Source organism: Mobula birostris, chromosome 15, assembly GCF_030028105.1.
Source record: "Mobula birostris isolate sMobBir1 chromosome 15, sMobBir1.hap1, whole genome shotgun sequence".
Taxonomy (NCBI): Eukaryota; Metazoa; Chordata; class Chondrichthyes; order Myliobatiformes; family Myliobatidae; genus Mobula; species Mobula birostris.
The window spans coordinates 83,668,368-83,683,656 of NC_092384.1; the positions used below are offsets into that span (position 1 = coordinate 83,668,368).

General features: G+C 45.3%; 1 protein-coding gene across 1 annotated transcript in view; it reads right to left on the reverse strand.

Moving 5' to 3' along the window:
• The window catches only part of rhpn2 (rhophilin, Rho GTPase binding protein 2), a 62,176-nt gene extending 47,365 nt beyond the window's left edge, over positions 1-14,811 (reverse strand). The window contains exon 1 of the mRNA XM_072280015.1: positions 14,486-14,811. Coding sequence (XP_072136116.1) covers positions 14,486-14,539 — 54 coding nt within the window. The 5' untranslated portion in view covers positions 14,540-14,811. The remainder of the gene's footprint in view (positions 1-14,485) is intronic.
• Between the last annotated feature and the right edge of the window lie 478 nt (positions 14,812-15,289).

Sequence of the window (15,289 nt, forward strand, 5' to 3'; positions counted from 1 at the left end):
CTGACACGTACATAAACACACGTCACCACAAGCTCTAGCTCGACAACTCCCAACACAACCTTCCTCAGGGCAGGGTGGAGTTAGACTGACAGGGTTGTGTTATGGAGCACTCAGCAATGGGCGTTGTCATGGTGTTGACGCCTGATAGGAGCTCACACAGAGCGTCACCACGACACGGTGTCATTGACAAGAAGGCGGGGCTGTTCCTTGCTGCCCAGAGTAAAACTGATTCCTCCTGCCAGTGCCCAGCCTCGGGAGTGGGGGTAGATACCAATCCCAATCCAGGTTACATGGGAGAGGACAGTTGAGAGCAATGCAAGAGCTCAGGGTCAGTGGAGAAGGGATGGAAACCAGGAGGGTTCCAGACCCGAGCTGGAGAGGATTATGGTGGGGGTGGGGGGGGGGGATTACAGAGGGTGGAGGGGGAGAGATGTTTCAGGATCAGAATCAGGTTTATTACCACTGACATTGGTCGTGCAGTCTATTGCTTCGTGGCAGCAGTACAGTGCAATGCACAAAACACTATAATACATAAATAATAGTGCAAAAAGAGAGGGAAATACTGAGCTAGTGTTCATGGGTTTGTGAACTGTTCAGATATTGGTGGCAGTGGAAGGCAGGTGGAGCGCCACCAAACGCAGTGAGTTCTTTCTCCTTGCATGGGGGTTTTTCTTATTTTTTAAACCATAAAAAAAGAGGCAGATTCTAGAAGAGAGGCCATTGTTGGAGTGGAGGCCTAGAGTCAGAATGGGAACTGCGAGACCAACTCAAGAAGCTTCGACGAGAAGAGGCTGAGACCAAAGAAACAGGTAAGAAGGGTAGGTTTTTCCTTTCGTCATTGCTGATTTGGTCTTGGGTGCCCCTAGTACAGTGCAGGCAGGATGGCAGTGGTATGCTCCTCTTGTAGGATGTGGGAACTCATGGAACCCGATAGTCTCCCTGATGACTACACTTGTAGGAAGTGTAGCCACCTCCAGACATGAAAGACCACATTAAGGAGCTGCAGCTGGAGTTGGATGAACTTAGGATCATCCGGGAGGCAGAGCACTTGACAGATATGACTTTTGAGTAGGTAGTTACACCCTGAGTGCAGAATTCGGGGAGTAGATGGGTGAACACTGAGAGGTAAAGGGAAAAAGAAGTCAATGCAGGGTCTCCTGTGGCCATTCCCCTCAGCAACAGGTTTACCCCTTTGGATACTGCTGAGGGGGATGATCTATCTGGGCAAGGCAGCAGCAGCCAGACCAATAGCACTGTGGTCGACTCTGAGCCTCAGAAGGGTAGGGTGAAGTTAGGTGGAGCAACAGTCATAGGGGACTTGATCGACAGACAGGAGATTCTGCGGCAGCAAAAGAGATGCCAGATAGTGTGTTGCCTCCCGGGTGCTAGGGTCCAGGATGTCTCTGAGTGGTTGCAGAATATTCTTGAAGGGCAGGGTGGGCAGCCAGAGGCCGTGCTAGATATTGCTACCAATGAAATGGGCAGGAGAGGGGTAGAGGTCCTGCCCAGTAAGTTTACGGAGTTAGGAAGGAGCTTGAAGAGCAGGATGTCCAAGGTGGTAATTGTCGAATTACACCCAGTGCTACGAGCTAGGGAAGGTCAGAACAGGAAGATAGTGCAGATGAGCAGATGGTGCAGGGGAGAAGGTTTCAAGTTCTTGGATCATTGGAACCTTCGCTGGGGAAGGAGTGACCTGTACAAGTGGGTTGGGTTGCACCTGAACTGGAGGGGTTCCACTATCCTGGGAGGGAGGTTTGCTGATGCTATTGGGGAGGGTTTAAATTAGATTTGTATGGGGTGGGAACCGAAGTGAAGAGGCAGAGGATGGAGCAGTAGGCACACAGGTAGAGACAGCTTGTAGAGAGTTCGTGAAGAAGGATAGGCAGATGATAGAGCAAAGATGCACTCAGCCAGATGGTTTGAAGTATGTTTATTTTAATGCAAGGAGTATCTTTAATTAGACAGATGAACTTAGAGCATAGATCAATACATGGAACTCTGACATTGTGATCATTACAGGGACTTGGATGTATCAGGGGCAGGAATGGCGGCTGAGTGTGCCGGGTTTTAGATGTTTCAAAAAGGACAGGGAGGGAGGCAAAAGAGGTGGTGGCGTAGCATTGCTAATCAGGGATAGTGTCAAAACTGCAGAAAAGGAGAAAGTCAGAAACAGGATGGGGCAATAATTCTACTGGATGTTTTTATAGACACCCCCCCCCCCCCCAACAGTAACAAGGACATTGAGGAGCAGATAGGGAGGCAGATTCTGGAACAGTACAATAATAAGAGGGTTGTTGTGATGGGTGATTTTAACTTTTCTAATATTGATTAGCATCTCCTTAGAGCAAAGGTTTTGGATGGGGTGGAGTTTGTTAGATGTGTAACATGGGGAGGAGAGGCTGTACTTGATCTAGTATTGGGAAAAGAACCTGGTCAGATGTCAGATCTCTCAGTGGGAGAGCATTTTCGAGGTAGTGACCACAACTTTATCTCCTTTACCATAGCGCTGGAGAGGGATAGGAGCAGACAATTTGGGAAAACATTTAATTGGGGTGGGGGGAAATATGATGCTATTAGGCAGGAACTTGGGAGCAGGTATTTTCAGGGAATGCACAGCAGAAATGTGGCAAGTGTTCAAGGAACATTTGCATGGCATTCTGGCATAGGTATGTTCCATTGAGGCAGGGAAAGGATGGTGGGGTTAAAGAACGAAGGATGTGGAAAATCTAGTTAAGAAGAAAAGAAGAACTTACAAAAGGTTCAAGAAACTAGGTACTGTTAGAGTTCTAGAAAATTACAAGGTTGCCAGGAAGGAGCTTAAGAATGAAATTAGGAGAGCTAGAAGGGGCCATGAGAAGGCATTGGCGAGCAGGATTAAGGAAAACCTCAAGGCATTCTACAAGTATGTGAAGAGCAAGAGGATGGGCCGGGTGAGAATAGGACCGATCAGGTGCGATAGTGGAAACTTGTGCATGGACTTGGAGGAGCTAGCTGAGGTACTTAATGAATACTTTGCTTCAGTATTCACCAGGGGAAAAGACCTTGGCAATTGTGGGGATGACTTACAGCTGACTGAAACACATGAGCATATTAGACATTAAGAAAGAAGATGTTTTGAAAAGCTTAAGTCACCGGGTCAGGCCAAGATATACCCCAGGCTACTGTGGGAAGTGAGGGAGGAGATTGCTGAGCCTCTGGCAATGATCTTTGCATCATCAATAGGGATGGGAGAAGTACCCAGAGGATTGAAGGGTTGCAAATGTTGTTCCCTTGTTCAAGAAAAGAAGTAAGGATAACCCAGGAAATTATAGACCAGTGAGTCTTACTTCAGTTGTGGGCAAGTTGTTGGAGAAATTCTGAGAGGCGGGATTTTTGAGCATTTGGAGAGACATAATCTGATTAGGGATAGTTAGCACGGCTTTGTCAAAGGCAGGTTGTGCCTTACGAGCCTGATTGAATTCTTTGAGGATGTGACTAAACACATTGATGAAGGCAGAGCAGTAGATGTGGTGTATATGGATTTCAGCATGGCATTTGATAAGGTTCCCTATGCCAGGCTCATTCAGAAAGTAAGGAGGCATGGGATCCAAGGGGACCTTGCTCTGTGGATCCAGAATTGGCTTGCCCACAGAAGACAAAGGGTGGTTGTAGATGGTTCATATTCTGCATGGAGGTTGGTGACCAGTGGTGTGCCTCAGGGATCTGTTCTGGGACCCCTTATCTTTGTGATTTTTGTAAATTACCTTGATGAGGAAGATGAAGGATGGGTTAGTAAGTCTGCTGATGACACAAAAGTCTGGGGTGTTATGGATAGTCTGGAAGGTTGTCAAAGGTTACAGTGGGACATCGATAGGATGCAGAACTGGGCTGAGAAGTGGCAGATAGAGTTCAACCCAGATAAGTGTGAAGTGGTTCATTTTGGTAGGTCAGATTTGAAGACAGAATATAATATTAATGGTAAGACTCTTGGCAGTGTGGAGGATCAGCGGGATCTTGGTGTCTGTGTCCATAGTACACTCAAAGCTGCTGCACAGGTTGACAGCGTTGTTTAGAAGGTGTCTGATGTGTTGGCCTGCATCAACCATGGGATTGAATTCAAGAGCCCTGAGGTAATGTTACACCAATATAAGAACTTGGTTATACCCCATTTGGAGTACTATGTTCAGTTCCGGTCACCTCACTACAGGAAGGATATGGATACTATAGAGAGAGTGCAGAGGAGATTTACAAGGATGTTTACAATCCTGCCGAAGGGTCTCGGCCCGAAATGTCAACTGTACTCTTTTCCACAGATGCTCCCTGGTCTGCTGAGTTCCTCTAGCACTTTGGGTGTGCTACTTGGATTTCCAGCAACTGCAGGTTTTCTCTATTTTGTAATTGGTTTACAAGGATGTTGCCTGGATTGGAGAGTGTGTCTTATGAGAATAGATTGAGTGAACATGGCCTTTTCTCATTGGAGCGATGGAGGTTGGGAGGTGATCTGATAGAGGAGGATAAGGTGATGATAGGGATTGGTTGTGTGGATAGTCAGAGGCTTTTTCCCAGGGCTGAAAAAGTTAACAAGAGGAGATATAGTTTTAAAGTGCTTGGAAGTAGTTTTAAGGAGATGTCAGAGGTAAATTTTTCCACACAGAGAGTGGTGGGTATGTGGAATGCACTGCCAGCAACGGTGGTAGAGATGTGTACAATCCCTCTAGCAATGAAGGCCAACATTCCATTTGCCTTCTTGATAGCCTGCTGCACCTGCAAACCAACCTTTTGTGATTCATGCACAAGCCTCCAAAGTCCCTCTGCACAGCAGCATGCTGAAATCCTTAACCACTTAAAGAATAATCTGATCTTCCATTTTCCTTCCAAAGTGGATAACCTGGCAAATACCAACATTGTACTCCATCTGCCACACCCTTGGCCACTCACTGAACCCATCTATATCTCTCTGCAGACTCTCCATATCCTCTGCACAATTTGTTTTTCCACTCAATTTAGTGTCATCAGCAAACTTAGATACACTACATTCTGTCCCCCCTTCCAAGTCATTAATGTTTATCAGGAACAGTGGAGGGTCCAGCACCGACCCCTGATTGGCAACTGGAGAAACACCCATGTATCCCAACTCTCTATCCATGCTAATGCATCACTCCCAATTCTATGTATCTTTATTTTATGGATAAGTCCTTTATGAGGTACCTTATCGAACACCTTCTGAAAATCCAAGTAATTAACGTCCATCTGTTCCCTTTTATCCACTGTGCTTGTTATTTCCTCAAAGTACTCCAGTAAGTTTGTCAAAAGGACCTGCCTTTGCTGAATCTATGCTGCATCTGCCTGATGGATCCACTTCTTTCCAGACGCCTCACTATTTCTTCTTTAATGATAACTTCAAGCATTTTCCAACTACAGATGTTGAACTAACTAGCCTATAGTTACCTGCCTTTTGCCTACATTCTATTTTGAACAGTGGTGTGATATTCGCCATCTTCCAATCCACCAGGACCTGCCCAGAGTCCAGAGAATTTTGGTAAATTATCACCAAAGCCTCCACTATAACCTCTGCCATACCTTTCAGTACCCTGGGATACATTCCATCAGGACCAGGGGACTTGCCTATCTTCAGGCCCCCAAGTTTGCTTAGCACTTTCTCTTCAGTGATCGCTAATATATCAAGGTCCTCACCTCCCATCGCATCCATAACATCTCTCTGTAGCATGTTAGACATGCCCTCCACCATGAAGACCAACACAAAATAGTCATTCAAAGCCTCGACCATTTCCTCATTACCCAATATCAATTCACCCCCTCATCCTCCAACAACCTGTGTTCACTTTGGCCACCATTTTCCACTTTATATAATTATCAAAACTTTTACCATCTGTTTTTATATTTTGTGCTAGTTTATTTTCATAATCTATCTTCACTTTCTTTATTATTCGCTAGAGGTTCTTTGTTGCTTTTTAAAGTTTTCCCAGTCTTCCAGTTTCCTACTATACTTGGTGACTTTGTACACATAAGCATTTCGTTTGATGCCTTCCTTTATTTCCCTAATTATCCGTGACTGGCTCTCTCCACATTTACTGTCCTTGCTTTTAACTGGAATATACTTTTATTGAGCACCGTGAAAAATCTCTTTGAAAGTCTTCCATAGTTCCTCAACCATTCCACCATATAGTCTGTGTTCCCAGTCTACCTTATCCAAGCCCTCCCTCATTCTATTGTAGTCTCCCTTGTTTAGGCATAATACGCTGGTTTTAGATTAAAGTATTACACCCTCCATTTGTATGAGAAACTCAATCATACTGTCATCACTCTCTCCAAGAGGATTCCTAACTACAAGATCACTAATTTTACCTGTCTCATTGCACAGGACCAGATCTAAGATAGCACGTTCCCTTGTAGGTTCAGTAACATGCTGTTCAAGAAAGCCATCACGTATGCATTCTGTGAAGTCGTCCTCAAGAATGCCTCGACCAACTTGATTCACCCAATCTATGTGCAAGTTAAAGTCCCCCACGATAATTTCTGTTCCATTCTTACATGCCTCTGATATTTCTCTGTTTATTGCCTGAACCACTGTAATGTTATTACTTGGTGGCCACCAGTGATTTTTTCCCTTTACTATTCCTAATCTCTACCCAGAAGGATTCAACATTCTGCTCCTTAGTTCTTATATTGTCTCCCACTATCGCCCTGATCTCATTTTTAAGAGTGCTACCCCACCTCCCTTACCTTCTGACCTATCCTTCCGTATTACCTGATATCCTTGGATATTTAATTCCCAATCCTCTCCACCCTGCAACCACATTTTTGAAATGGCCAACAAATCATATCCCTTTATACTGACATAGGATCAGAAGGTGTAGCGTCTCAATGAGTTGAGTTAAGAAATGGCAAGGATAAAAGGACCTTAAAGGCAGTTGTATACAGGCCTCCAAACAGCAGCCAGGATGTGGATTACAAATTACACCAGGAGATAGAAAAGGCATGTCAGCAGGGCAATGTTATGATAATTGTTGGGGATTTTAACAAGAAAGAGGATTGGGAAAACCAGGCCAGTACTGGACCTCAAGAGAGAGAATTTGTAGATTGTCTAAGGAATGGCTTTTTAGAACAACTTGTTGTTGAGCCCACCAGGGGATCTGCTGTGCTGGATTGGGTATTGTGTAATGAACCGGAGGTGATTAGAGAGTTTATGGTTAAGGAACCCTTAGGGAACAGTGATCACAAAATGATTGAGTTTACTTTGAAATTTGAGAAGGAGAAACTAAATTCCAATGTGTCAGTATTTCAGTGAAATAAAGGAAATTACAATGGCATGAGAGGGGAACTGGCCAAGGTTGACTGGAAAGAGACACTAGCAGGAAGGACAGCAGAGCAGCAATGACTGGAGTATCTGTGAAAAATGACGTAAGTGCAAGACAGATATACTCCAAATAAGAAGAAATTTTTGAAGGGAAGAAGGACACTACCGTGGCTGACAGGTGAAGTCAGAGTCAAAGTACAAGCAAAAGAGAGGCCATACAAGGAAGCCAAAGCCAGTGGGAAGATAGAGGATTGGGAAGCTTTTAAAAACTTGCAGAATGAAACTAAGAAGGGAAAGATGAATTATGAAAGGAAGCTGGCGACTAATATAAAAGAAGATACTAAAAGCTTTTTTAAGTATATAAAGAGTAAAAGAGAGTGAGGGTAGGTATAGGATGATTAGAAAATGACGCTGGAGATATTGTAATGAGAGACGTAGAGATGGCAGAGGAACTGATTGCGTATTTTGCATCAGTCTTCACACTGGAAGACGTCTGCAGTATACCGGACATTCAAGAGTATCAGAGAAGTGAAGATTGTGCAGTGAAAATTATGACTGAGAAGGTGCTCAGGAAGCTTAATGGTCTGAGGGTGGATAAATCTCCTGGACCTGATGGAATGCACCCTCGGGTTCTGAAGGAAGTAGCTGGAGAGATTGTGGAGGCATTAACAATGATCTCTCAGGATCGATAGATTCTGGTATTGTACCGATTGCCTGGAAAATTGCAAATGCTACTCCACTATTTAAGAAGGGTGGGAGGCAGCAGAAAGGAAACTATAGACCTGTTAGCCTGACATCAGTGGTTGGGAAGTTGGAATTGATTGTTAGGGATGAGATTACAGAGTACCTGGAAGCACATGACACGATAGGCCAAAACCAGCTTGGTTTTCTAAAAGGAAAATCCTGCCTGACTAACCTACTGCTATTTTTTGAAGAAATTACAAGAAGGTAGACAAAGGAGATGCAGTAGACATGGTGTACTTGGATTTTCAGAAGGCCTTTGACAAGGTGCCACATGAGTCTGCTTAGCAAGATAAAAGCCCATGGAATTACAGGGGAGTTACTAGCGTGGGTCTGCAGAAAACAGAGAGTGTAAATAAAGGGATCCTATTCCGGCTGGCTACCAGTTACCAGTGGAGTTCCACAGGGGTCAGTGTTGGGACCGCTGCTTTTTATAATGTACATCAATGATTTAGATTATGGGATTAATGGATTTGCGGCTCAATTTGCCGATGATACAAAGATAGGTGGAGGAGTGGGTAGTGTTGAGGAAACAGAGCCTGCAGAGTGACTTGGATAGTTTAGGGGAATGGGCAAAGAAGTGGCAAATGAAATACAATGTTGGAAAGTGTATGGTCATGCACTTTGGTGGAAGAAATAAATGGGTAGACAATTATTTAGATGGGGAGGGAATTCAAAATGCAGAGATGCAAAGGGACTTGGGCGTCCTTGTGCAGGATACCCTAAAGGTTAACTTCCAGGTTGAGTCAGTGGTGAAGAAGGCGAATGTAATGTTGGCATTCATTTCTAGAGGTCTAGAATATAAGAGCAGGGATGTGACGTTGAAGCTCTACAAGGCACCCGTGAGACCACACTTGAAGTATTGTGTGTAGTTTTGGGCTCCTTATTTTAGAAAGGATATACTGACATTGGAGAGGGTTCAGAGAATATTCACGAGAATGATTCCAGGAATGAAAGGGTTACTGTATGAGGAACGTCTGGCAACTCTTGGGCTGTATTCCCTGGAGTTCAGGAGAATGAGGGGGGATCTTATAGAAACATTCCAAATGTTAAAAGGGTGAACAGATTAGATATGACAAAATTATTTCCCATGGTAGGGGAGTCTAGGACAAGAGGGCACGACTTCAGGATTGAAGGATGTCCATTTAGAACAGAGATGCGGAGAAATTACTTTAGTCAGAGGGTGGTAAATCTGTGGAATTTTTTGTCACGAGCAGCTGTGGAAGCCAAGTCATTGGGAGCATTTAAGGCAGAGATAGTTAGGTTCTTGATTAGCCAGGGCATCAAAGGGTATGGGGTGAAGGCAGGGGAGTGGGGATGACTGGAAGAATTGGATCAGTCCATGATTGAATGGCGGAGCAGACTTGATCGGCCGAATAGCCAACTTCTGCTCCTATATCTTATGGTCTTATACTGATTTGAACCACGAGTTCACTGACCTTGTTCTGAGAACTATGGCCACAGATAAAGTGCCCTTACACTCACTGTGTTTTTAAAATCCAGTAATCTTTATATCTTTTGCACGACTTTTCTGCACTCCACCCTTGTTTTTTGCATTTTTAACTTAACTTTTTACTTTACCTTTATCCACACTTTTCTCGTTTACTTTATCCGTACTTCTCCAATCTGTTGAATCCACCCCCTATCCACAGACTTAGTTATGCTATTCACTGGGATCCAGGTCCCATCACGGTTCAGGTGGAGCCCGTTCCATTAGTACAGTTCCCTCCTTTCCCAATACTGGTGGCAGTTTCCTACAAATTCAAAATCACTTCTCCCACACCAATCCTTGAGCCACGGATTTAACTCTCTAATCTTCTTCACCCTGTGCCAATTTGCAAGTGGCTCAGCAGTAGTCCAGAGATTACCACCTTTTTGGGTTCTGCTTTTTTAATTTAGTTCCTAGCTGCTCAAATTCCCTCAACAGAACCTCTTTCTTTGATCCACCTATGTCGTTGGTACCCACATGACCATGACAACTGGATCTTTCCTCTCCCACTGCAAATTCCTCTGCAGGTCAGATAAGATGTTCTGAACCTGGGCACCAGGCAGGCAACACAACCTTTGGGATTCTCTACCCTCACAATGGAGAACTCTGTCTATTCCCCTGACTATACTATCCTGAATTACCACTACATTTCTCTTCTCTCCCCCCTCTTGAATGGCTCTCTGAACCATGGGGCCACAGTTAGGTTGTTCATCCTTCCTACAGCCCCCACTCCCATCCACACAGGGAGCAAGAATCTCAGACCTGTTGGACAAGCTCTAGGTTTGAGGCTCCTCCAGCACTGTCTCTTGGGTACACTGTCTACCTGCCTACCTTGCAGTCACACCCTCTTGTCCCTGACCACAGACCGAATTTGAGGCAGCTAATCCAATCAATGCACTTACCTCCTGAAACAGTGTCCAGGTAACTCTCCCCCTCCCTGACATGGTCAGGTAGATTTTTGCATAGTAAGGGAAATAAGGGTTATGGGGAAAATACAGGTAGGTGGATCAGCCATGATCTTATTGAATGGCAGAGCAGGCTCAACGGGCCAGATGGCCGACTCCTGCTCCTATTTCTTATGTTCTTATGAAATCAAACTAACACCCACCACTTCCACTGACAGCTTTTCCACACTCACGGGTTCTCTTTAAGTATACATATCACCTTAACATATGACCTCTAATTCTCGACTCACACAACCTCAGTGGAAAAAACCTGTCTATACCCCTCATAACTTGGTAAACCTCTACCATAGTCATAGTCATACTTTATTGATCCCGGGGAAAATTGATTTTTGTTACTGTTGCACCATAAATAACAAATAGTAATAGAACCATAAATAGTTAAATAGTAATATGTAAATTATGCCAGTAAATTATGAATAAGTCCAGGACCAGCCTATTGGCTCAGGGTGTCTGACCCTCCAAGGGAGGAGTTGTAAAGTTTGATGGCCACAGGCAGGAATGACTTCCTATGACGCTCTGTGTTGCATCTCGGTGGAATGAGTCTCTGGCTGAATGTACTCCTGTGCCCACCCAGTACATTATGTAGTGGATGGGAGACATTGACCAAGATGGCATGCAACTTGGACAGCATCCTCTTTTCAGACACCACCGTGAGAGAGTCCCGTTCCATCCCCACAACATCAGTGGCCTTACGAATGAGTTTGTTGATTCTGTTGGTGTCTGCTTCCCTCAGCCTGCTGCCCCAGCACACAACAGCAAACATGATAGCACTGGCCACCACAGACTCGTAGAACATCCTCAGCATCCTCAGATGTTAAAGGACCTCAGTCTCCTCAGGAAATAGAGATGGCTCTGATCCCTCTTGTAGACAGCCTCAGTGTTCTTAGACCAGTCCAGTTTATTGTCAATTCGTATCCCCAGGTATTTGTAATCCTCCGCCATGTCCACACTGACCCCCTGGATGGAAACAGGGGTCACCGGTGCCTTAGCTCTCCTCAGATCTACCACCAGCTCCTTAGTCTTTTTAACATTAAGCTGCCCTACCAAATCTCCCCTTATCCTCCAGAGCTCCAGAGAATAAAGTCCTGACCTTTTCAACCTTTCCCTATAACTCAGGTCCTCAAGTCCTGGCAACATCCCTGCAAATTTTCTCTGTATACTAAGTTACAAAAAATATTGATATATTTTTGTAAGGTATAGCAACAGTTGAAGTGCTGAAAGGTTGACGGATTTGCTAAATGAAATCTATGATAGTGAGGAAATCGACAGGACAGTATTTATTGCATTGCCAATTGAACCGAGAGCAATTAAATGTGAGTTATACTTCACAACCAGTTTGATGAGTCATGTTGTGCTACAAATCATGATGAGAGGAAGAGACCGCATGAAACCAGAGATCGCGCAAAAGCAGTGTGGCTTCACCGAAGATAGTACAATGCAAAACGTAATCTTCATCCTTAGCATGATATGTGAGCACACCGGAGAGGTCAAGAAAAACCCATTCCTATGCTTCATTGATTACACCAAAGCTCTTGATAAAGTGAGACACGAGGAGCTTATAAAAACTCTGCAGCACTTGGACATTGATGGGAAAAGTAGCAGAATTATCAGAAATTTGTGTTGGGAACAAAGAGGGTTGAAAAATGAGATGTGGTTTTGGCCAGATTAAGAGGGGAGCCAGACAGGGCTGTGTTCTGTCACCGATTCGAAGATAAATTAGCAGAGGATGCTGGTGGGGATGACGACAGAGAAGAGATGGCTGAAATTTCTGGGAATAGTTCACAAGGTGCAGGATAGATATGTCCCACAGAAGAAGAAGTTCTCAAATGGCAGGGGTAGGCAACTGTGTCTTACAAGGGAAGTTAAGGACTGCGTAAAAGCCAAGGAAAGAGCATAAAAGTGATCAAAAGTGAATGGGAAGTTGGATGATTGAAAAGCTTTTAAAATCCAACAAAAAGCAACTAAAAAAAGCCATAAGAAGGGAAAAGGTGAAATATGAGTGCAGACTAGTCAATAACATAAAGCAGGATAGTATTAGTTTTTTCAGTTATATAAAGAGTAAAAGGGAAGTAAGAGTTGATGTTGGACCACTGGAAAATGATGCTGGTGCTGTACTAATGGGAGACAAAGAAATGGCAGATAAACTGAATGGGTAACTTGCATCTGTCTTCAATGTGGAAGACACCAGCAGTGTGCCAGAGGTTCTTGAGTGTCAGGGAGCAGGAGTGAGTGTCATTGCTATTACAAAGGATAAAGTGCTAGACGAACTTAAAGGTCTGAAGGTGGATAAATCACCTGGACCAGATGGACTACATCCCAGAGTCCAGAGAGAGGTTACTGAAGAGATAATGGATGAATTGGTTATGGTCTTCAAGAATCTCTTGACTCTGGCATGGTCCCAGAGGACTGGAAGATTGCAAATGTCACTCCATTCTTTAAGAAGGGAGGAAGGCAAAAGAAAAGAAACTATAGGACAGTTAGCCTAACCTCAGTGGTTGGGAAAGCATTGGAATCTATTATTAAGGATGAGTTTTTGGGGTGCATGGAGACTAATGATAAAGTAAGTCAAAGTCAGCATGGTTTCTGTAAAGGGAACTCTTGCCTGACAAATTTGTTAAAGTTCTTCAGGAAAGTAACAAGCAGGGTGATAAAAGGAGAGGCAGTGGATATCATTTACTTGGCTTTTCAGAGGTGTTTGGTAAGGTGCCGCACATGAGGCAGCTTATCAAGATAAAACTCTATGGTATTACAGGAAAGATACTGGCACAGATAGTGGGATGGCTGACAGGCAGGAGGCAGCGAGTGGGAATAAAGGGGGCCTTTTCTGTTTGGCGATGGTGACTAGTGGTGTTCTTCAGGGGTCAGTATTGGGACCGCTGCTTTTCATATTGTTTGTCAGTGATTTAACTAATGGAATTGAAAGATCTGTGGCAAAGTTTGCGGATGATAAGAAGTTAGGTGGAGGGGTAGTAGTGCTGAGGAAGCAATGTGATTGCAACAGGACTTAGACAAATTAGAAGAGAGGGCAAAAAAAGGTGGTAGATGGAATACAATGTTGGAAAATTTATTTTGGTAAAAGGAACAATAGTACAGACTATTATCTAAATGGGGAGAAGGTTCAAACATCAGAAGTGCAGACGGACTTAGGAGTCCTTGCACAAGACTCTCAGAATGTTAATTTACAGGTTGAGTCTGCGGTAAAGAAGGCAAATGCAATGTTCCATTTATTTCAAAGGGAATATAATATAAAAGCAGGGAGATAATGCTGAGCCTTTATAAGACACTAGTCAGGCCCCACTTGGAGTATTGTCATGTGTTGTCATTGGAGAGAGTCCAGAGTTCATGAGGATGATTCCAGGAATGAAGGGGTTAACATATGAGTAGTGTTTGGGTGCTTTGGGCCTGTACTCACTGGAATTTAGAAGAATGGCGGGGGGGGGGGGGAGAGAGAAGAAGAAGAGAGAGATCTCATTGAAACCTACCGAATGTTGAAAGGACTAAATATGGTGGATGTGGAGAGATGCTTGTTGTGGTGGGAGTGGCCAGAACTAGAGGATAGCACCTCAAAATGGAGGGGCAACCCCTTAGCACAGAGGTAAGAAGGAAATTCTTTAGCCAGGTAGTAGTAAATATGTGGAATGCTCTGCCACAGAATACAGTGGAGGAAAGTCCGTGGGTAAGTTAAGGCGGAAGTTGATGATTTCCTGATCGGTCAGGCCATCAGAGGATATGGCGAGAAGTATGGGGTAGAGTGGGATCCGGGATCAGCCTCGATGGGCTGAATGGCCTAAATCTGCGCTCATGCATTATGGTATTATTTAAAAGACACGAGGACAGGTACATGGGTAGGAAAGATAGGGCTATTGGCCAAACGGGACGAGATTAGTGAACACAGGGTGGGCACAGCCTTGTTGGGCCGAACGGCCTATTTCCGTGCTGTTAGAATGATTATCTGCCTACTCTCCACCCCCACCACATCCCGGCTACACTAACCTTGTGGAAATAGCCGTTCTCCCGCCGGTTTCCGGACCGAACCGAGTCGGTCATCGCCTCTCCTCCGCTCTGGATCTGCCCCGACTCGCTCTCTCCGCTCCCGAGCTGCTCTCTCCTGGCCGGTTCCGTGTCGCGGACACCCGCTCTTCTCCCGTCACTCCGGTGCCGACCTACCGCTTCTGCGGACTATGGGTGACAAATTTAACCACAGTGCCGCTCCCAGCCTCGGCTACAAACCGCACAGCTCCCTCACACCGCCTACGGGCCGGCGGAGCAGCGGCCGTGGGTGTGGCCTGAAGGTGTCAGGTGTACAGACCGGTAGTGCTGGCGTACCTGCTCTGAGGACGGCGGATGTCGGGGGTGGGAACCTGGAGTGAAGGGTGTCCGGACTGGTGATGGGATGGAGGGTGTGGGGATAGAGTGAAGGGTGTCTGGACTGGTGATATCGGGTGTGGGAACCTTGGGTGACGGGTGTCTGGACTGGTGATGGGTTGGAGGGTGTGGAGTCAAAGATATCGGGTGGTGGGACAGACAGTGACGGGTGTCCGGACTGGAGATAGAGGAGAATGGGGGATGTGGACTGGTAATGTCGGGTGTGAGATGTGAAAACTATGCGTGAAGGGTGCAGGGCAGAGGGTGTCAAGGACTGTGGGTGAAGGGTGCGGGGGAGAGGGTGCCGGGTACTGTGGGTGGAGAGTGAGGGGGAGAGGGTGTCGGGGACTGGGTGAAGGGTGAGGGGAAAGGGATGTCGGGGACTGGGTGAAGGGTAAAGGGGAGAGGGTGTCGGCGACTGTGGGTAAAGGG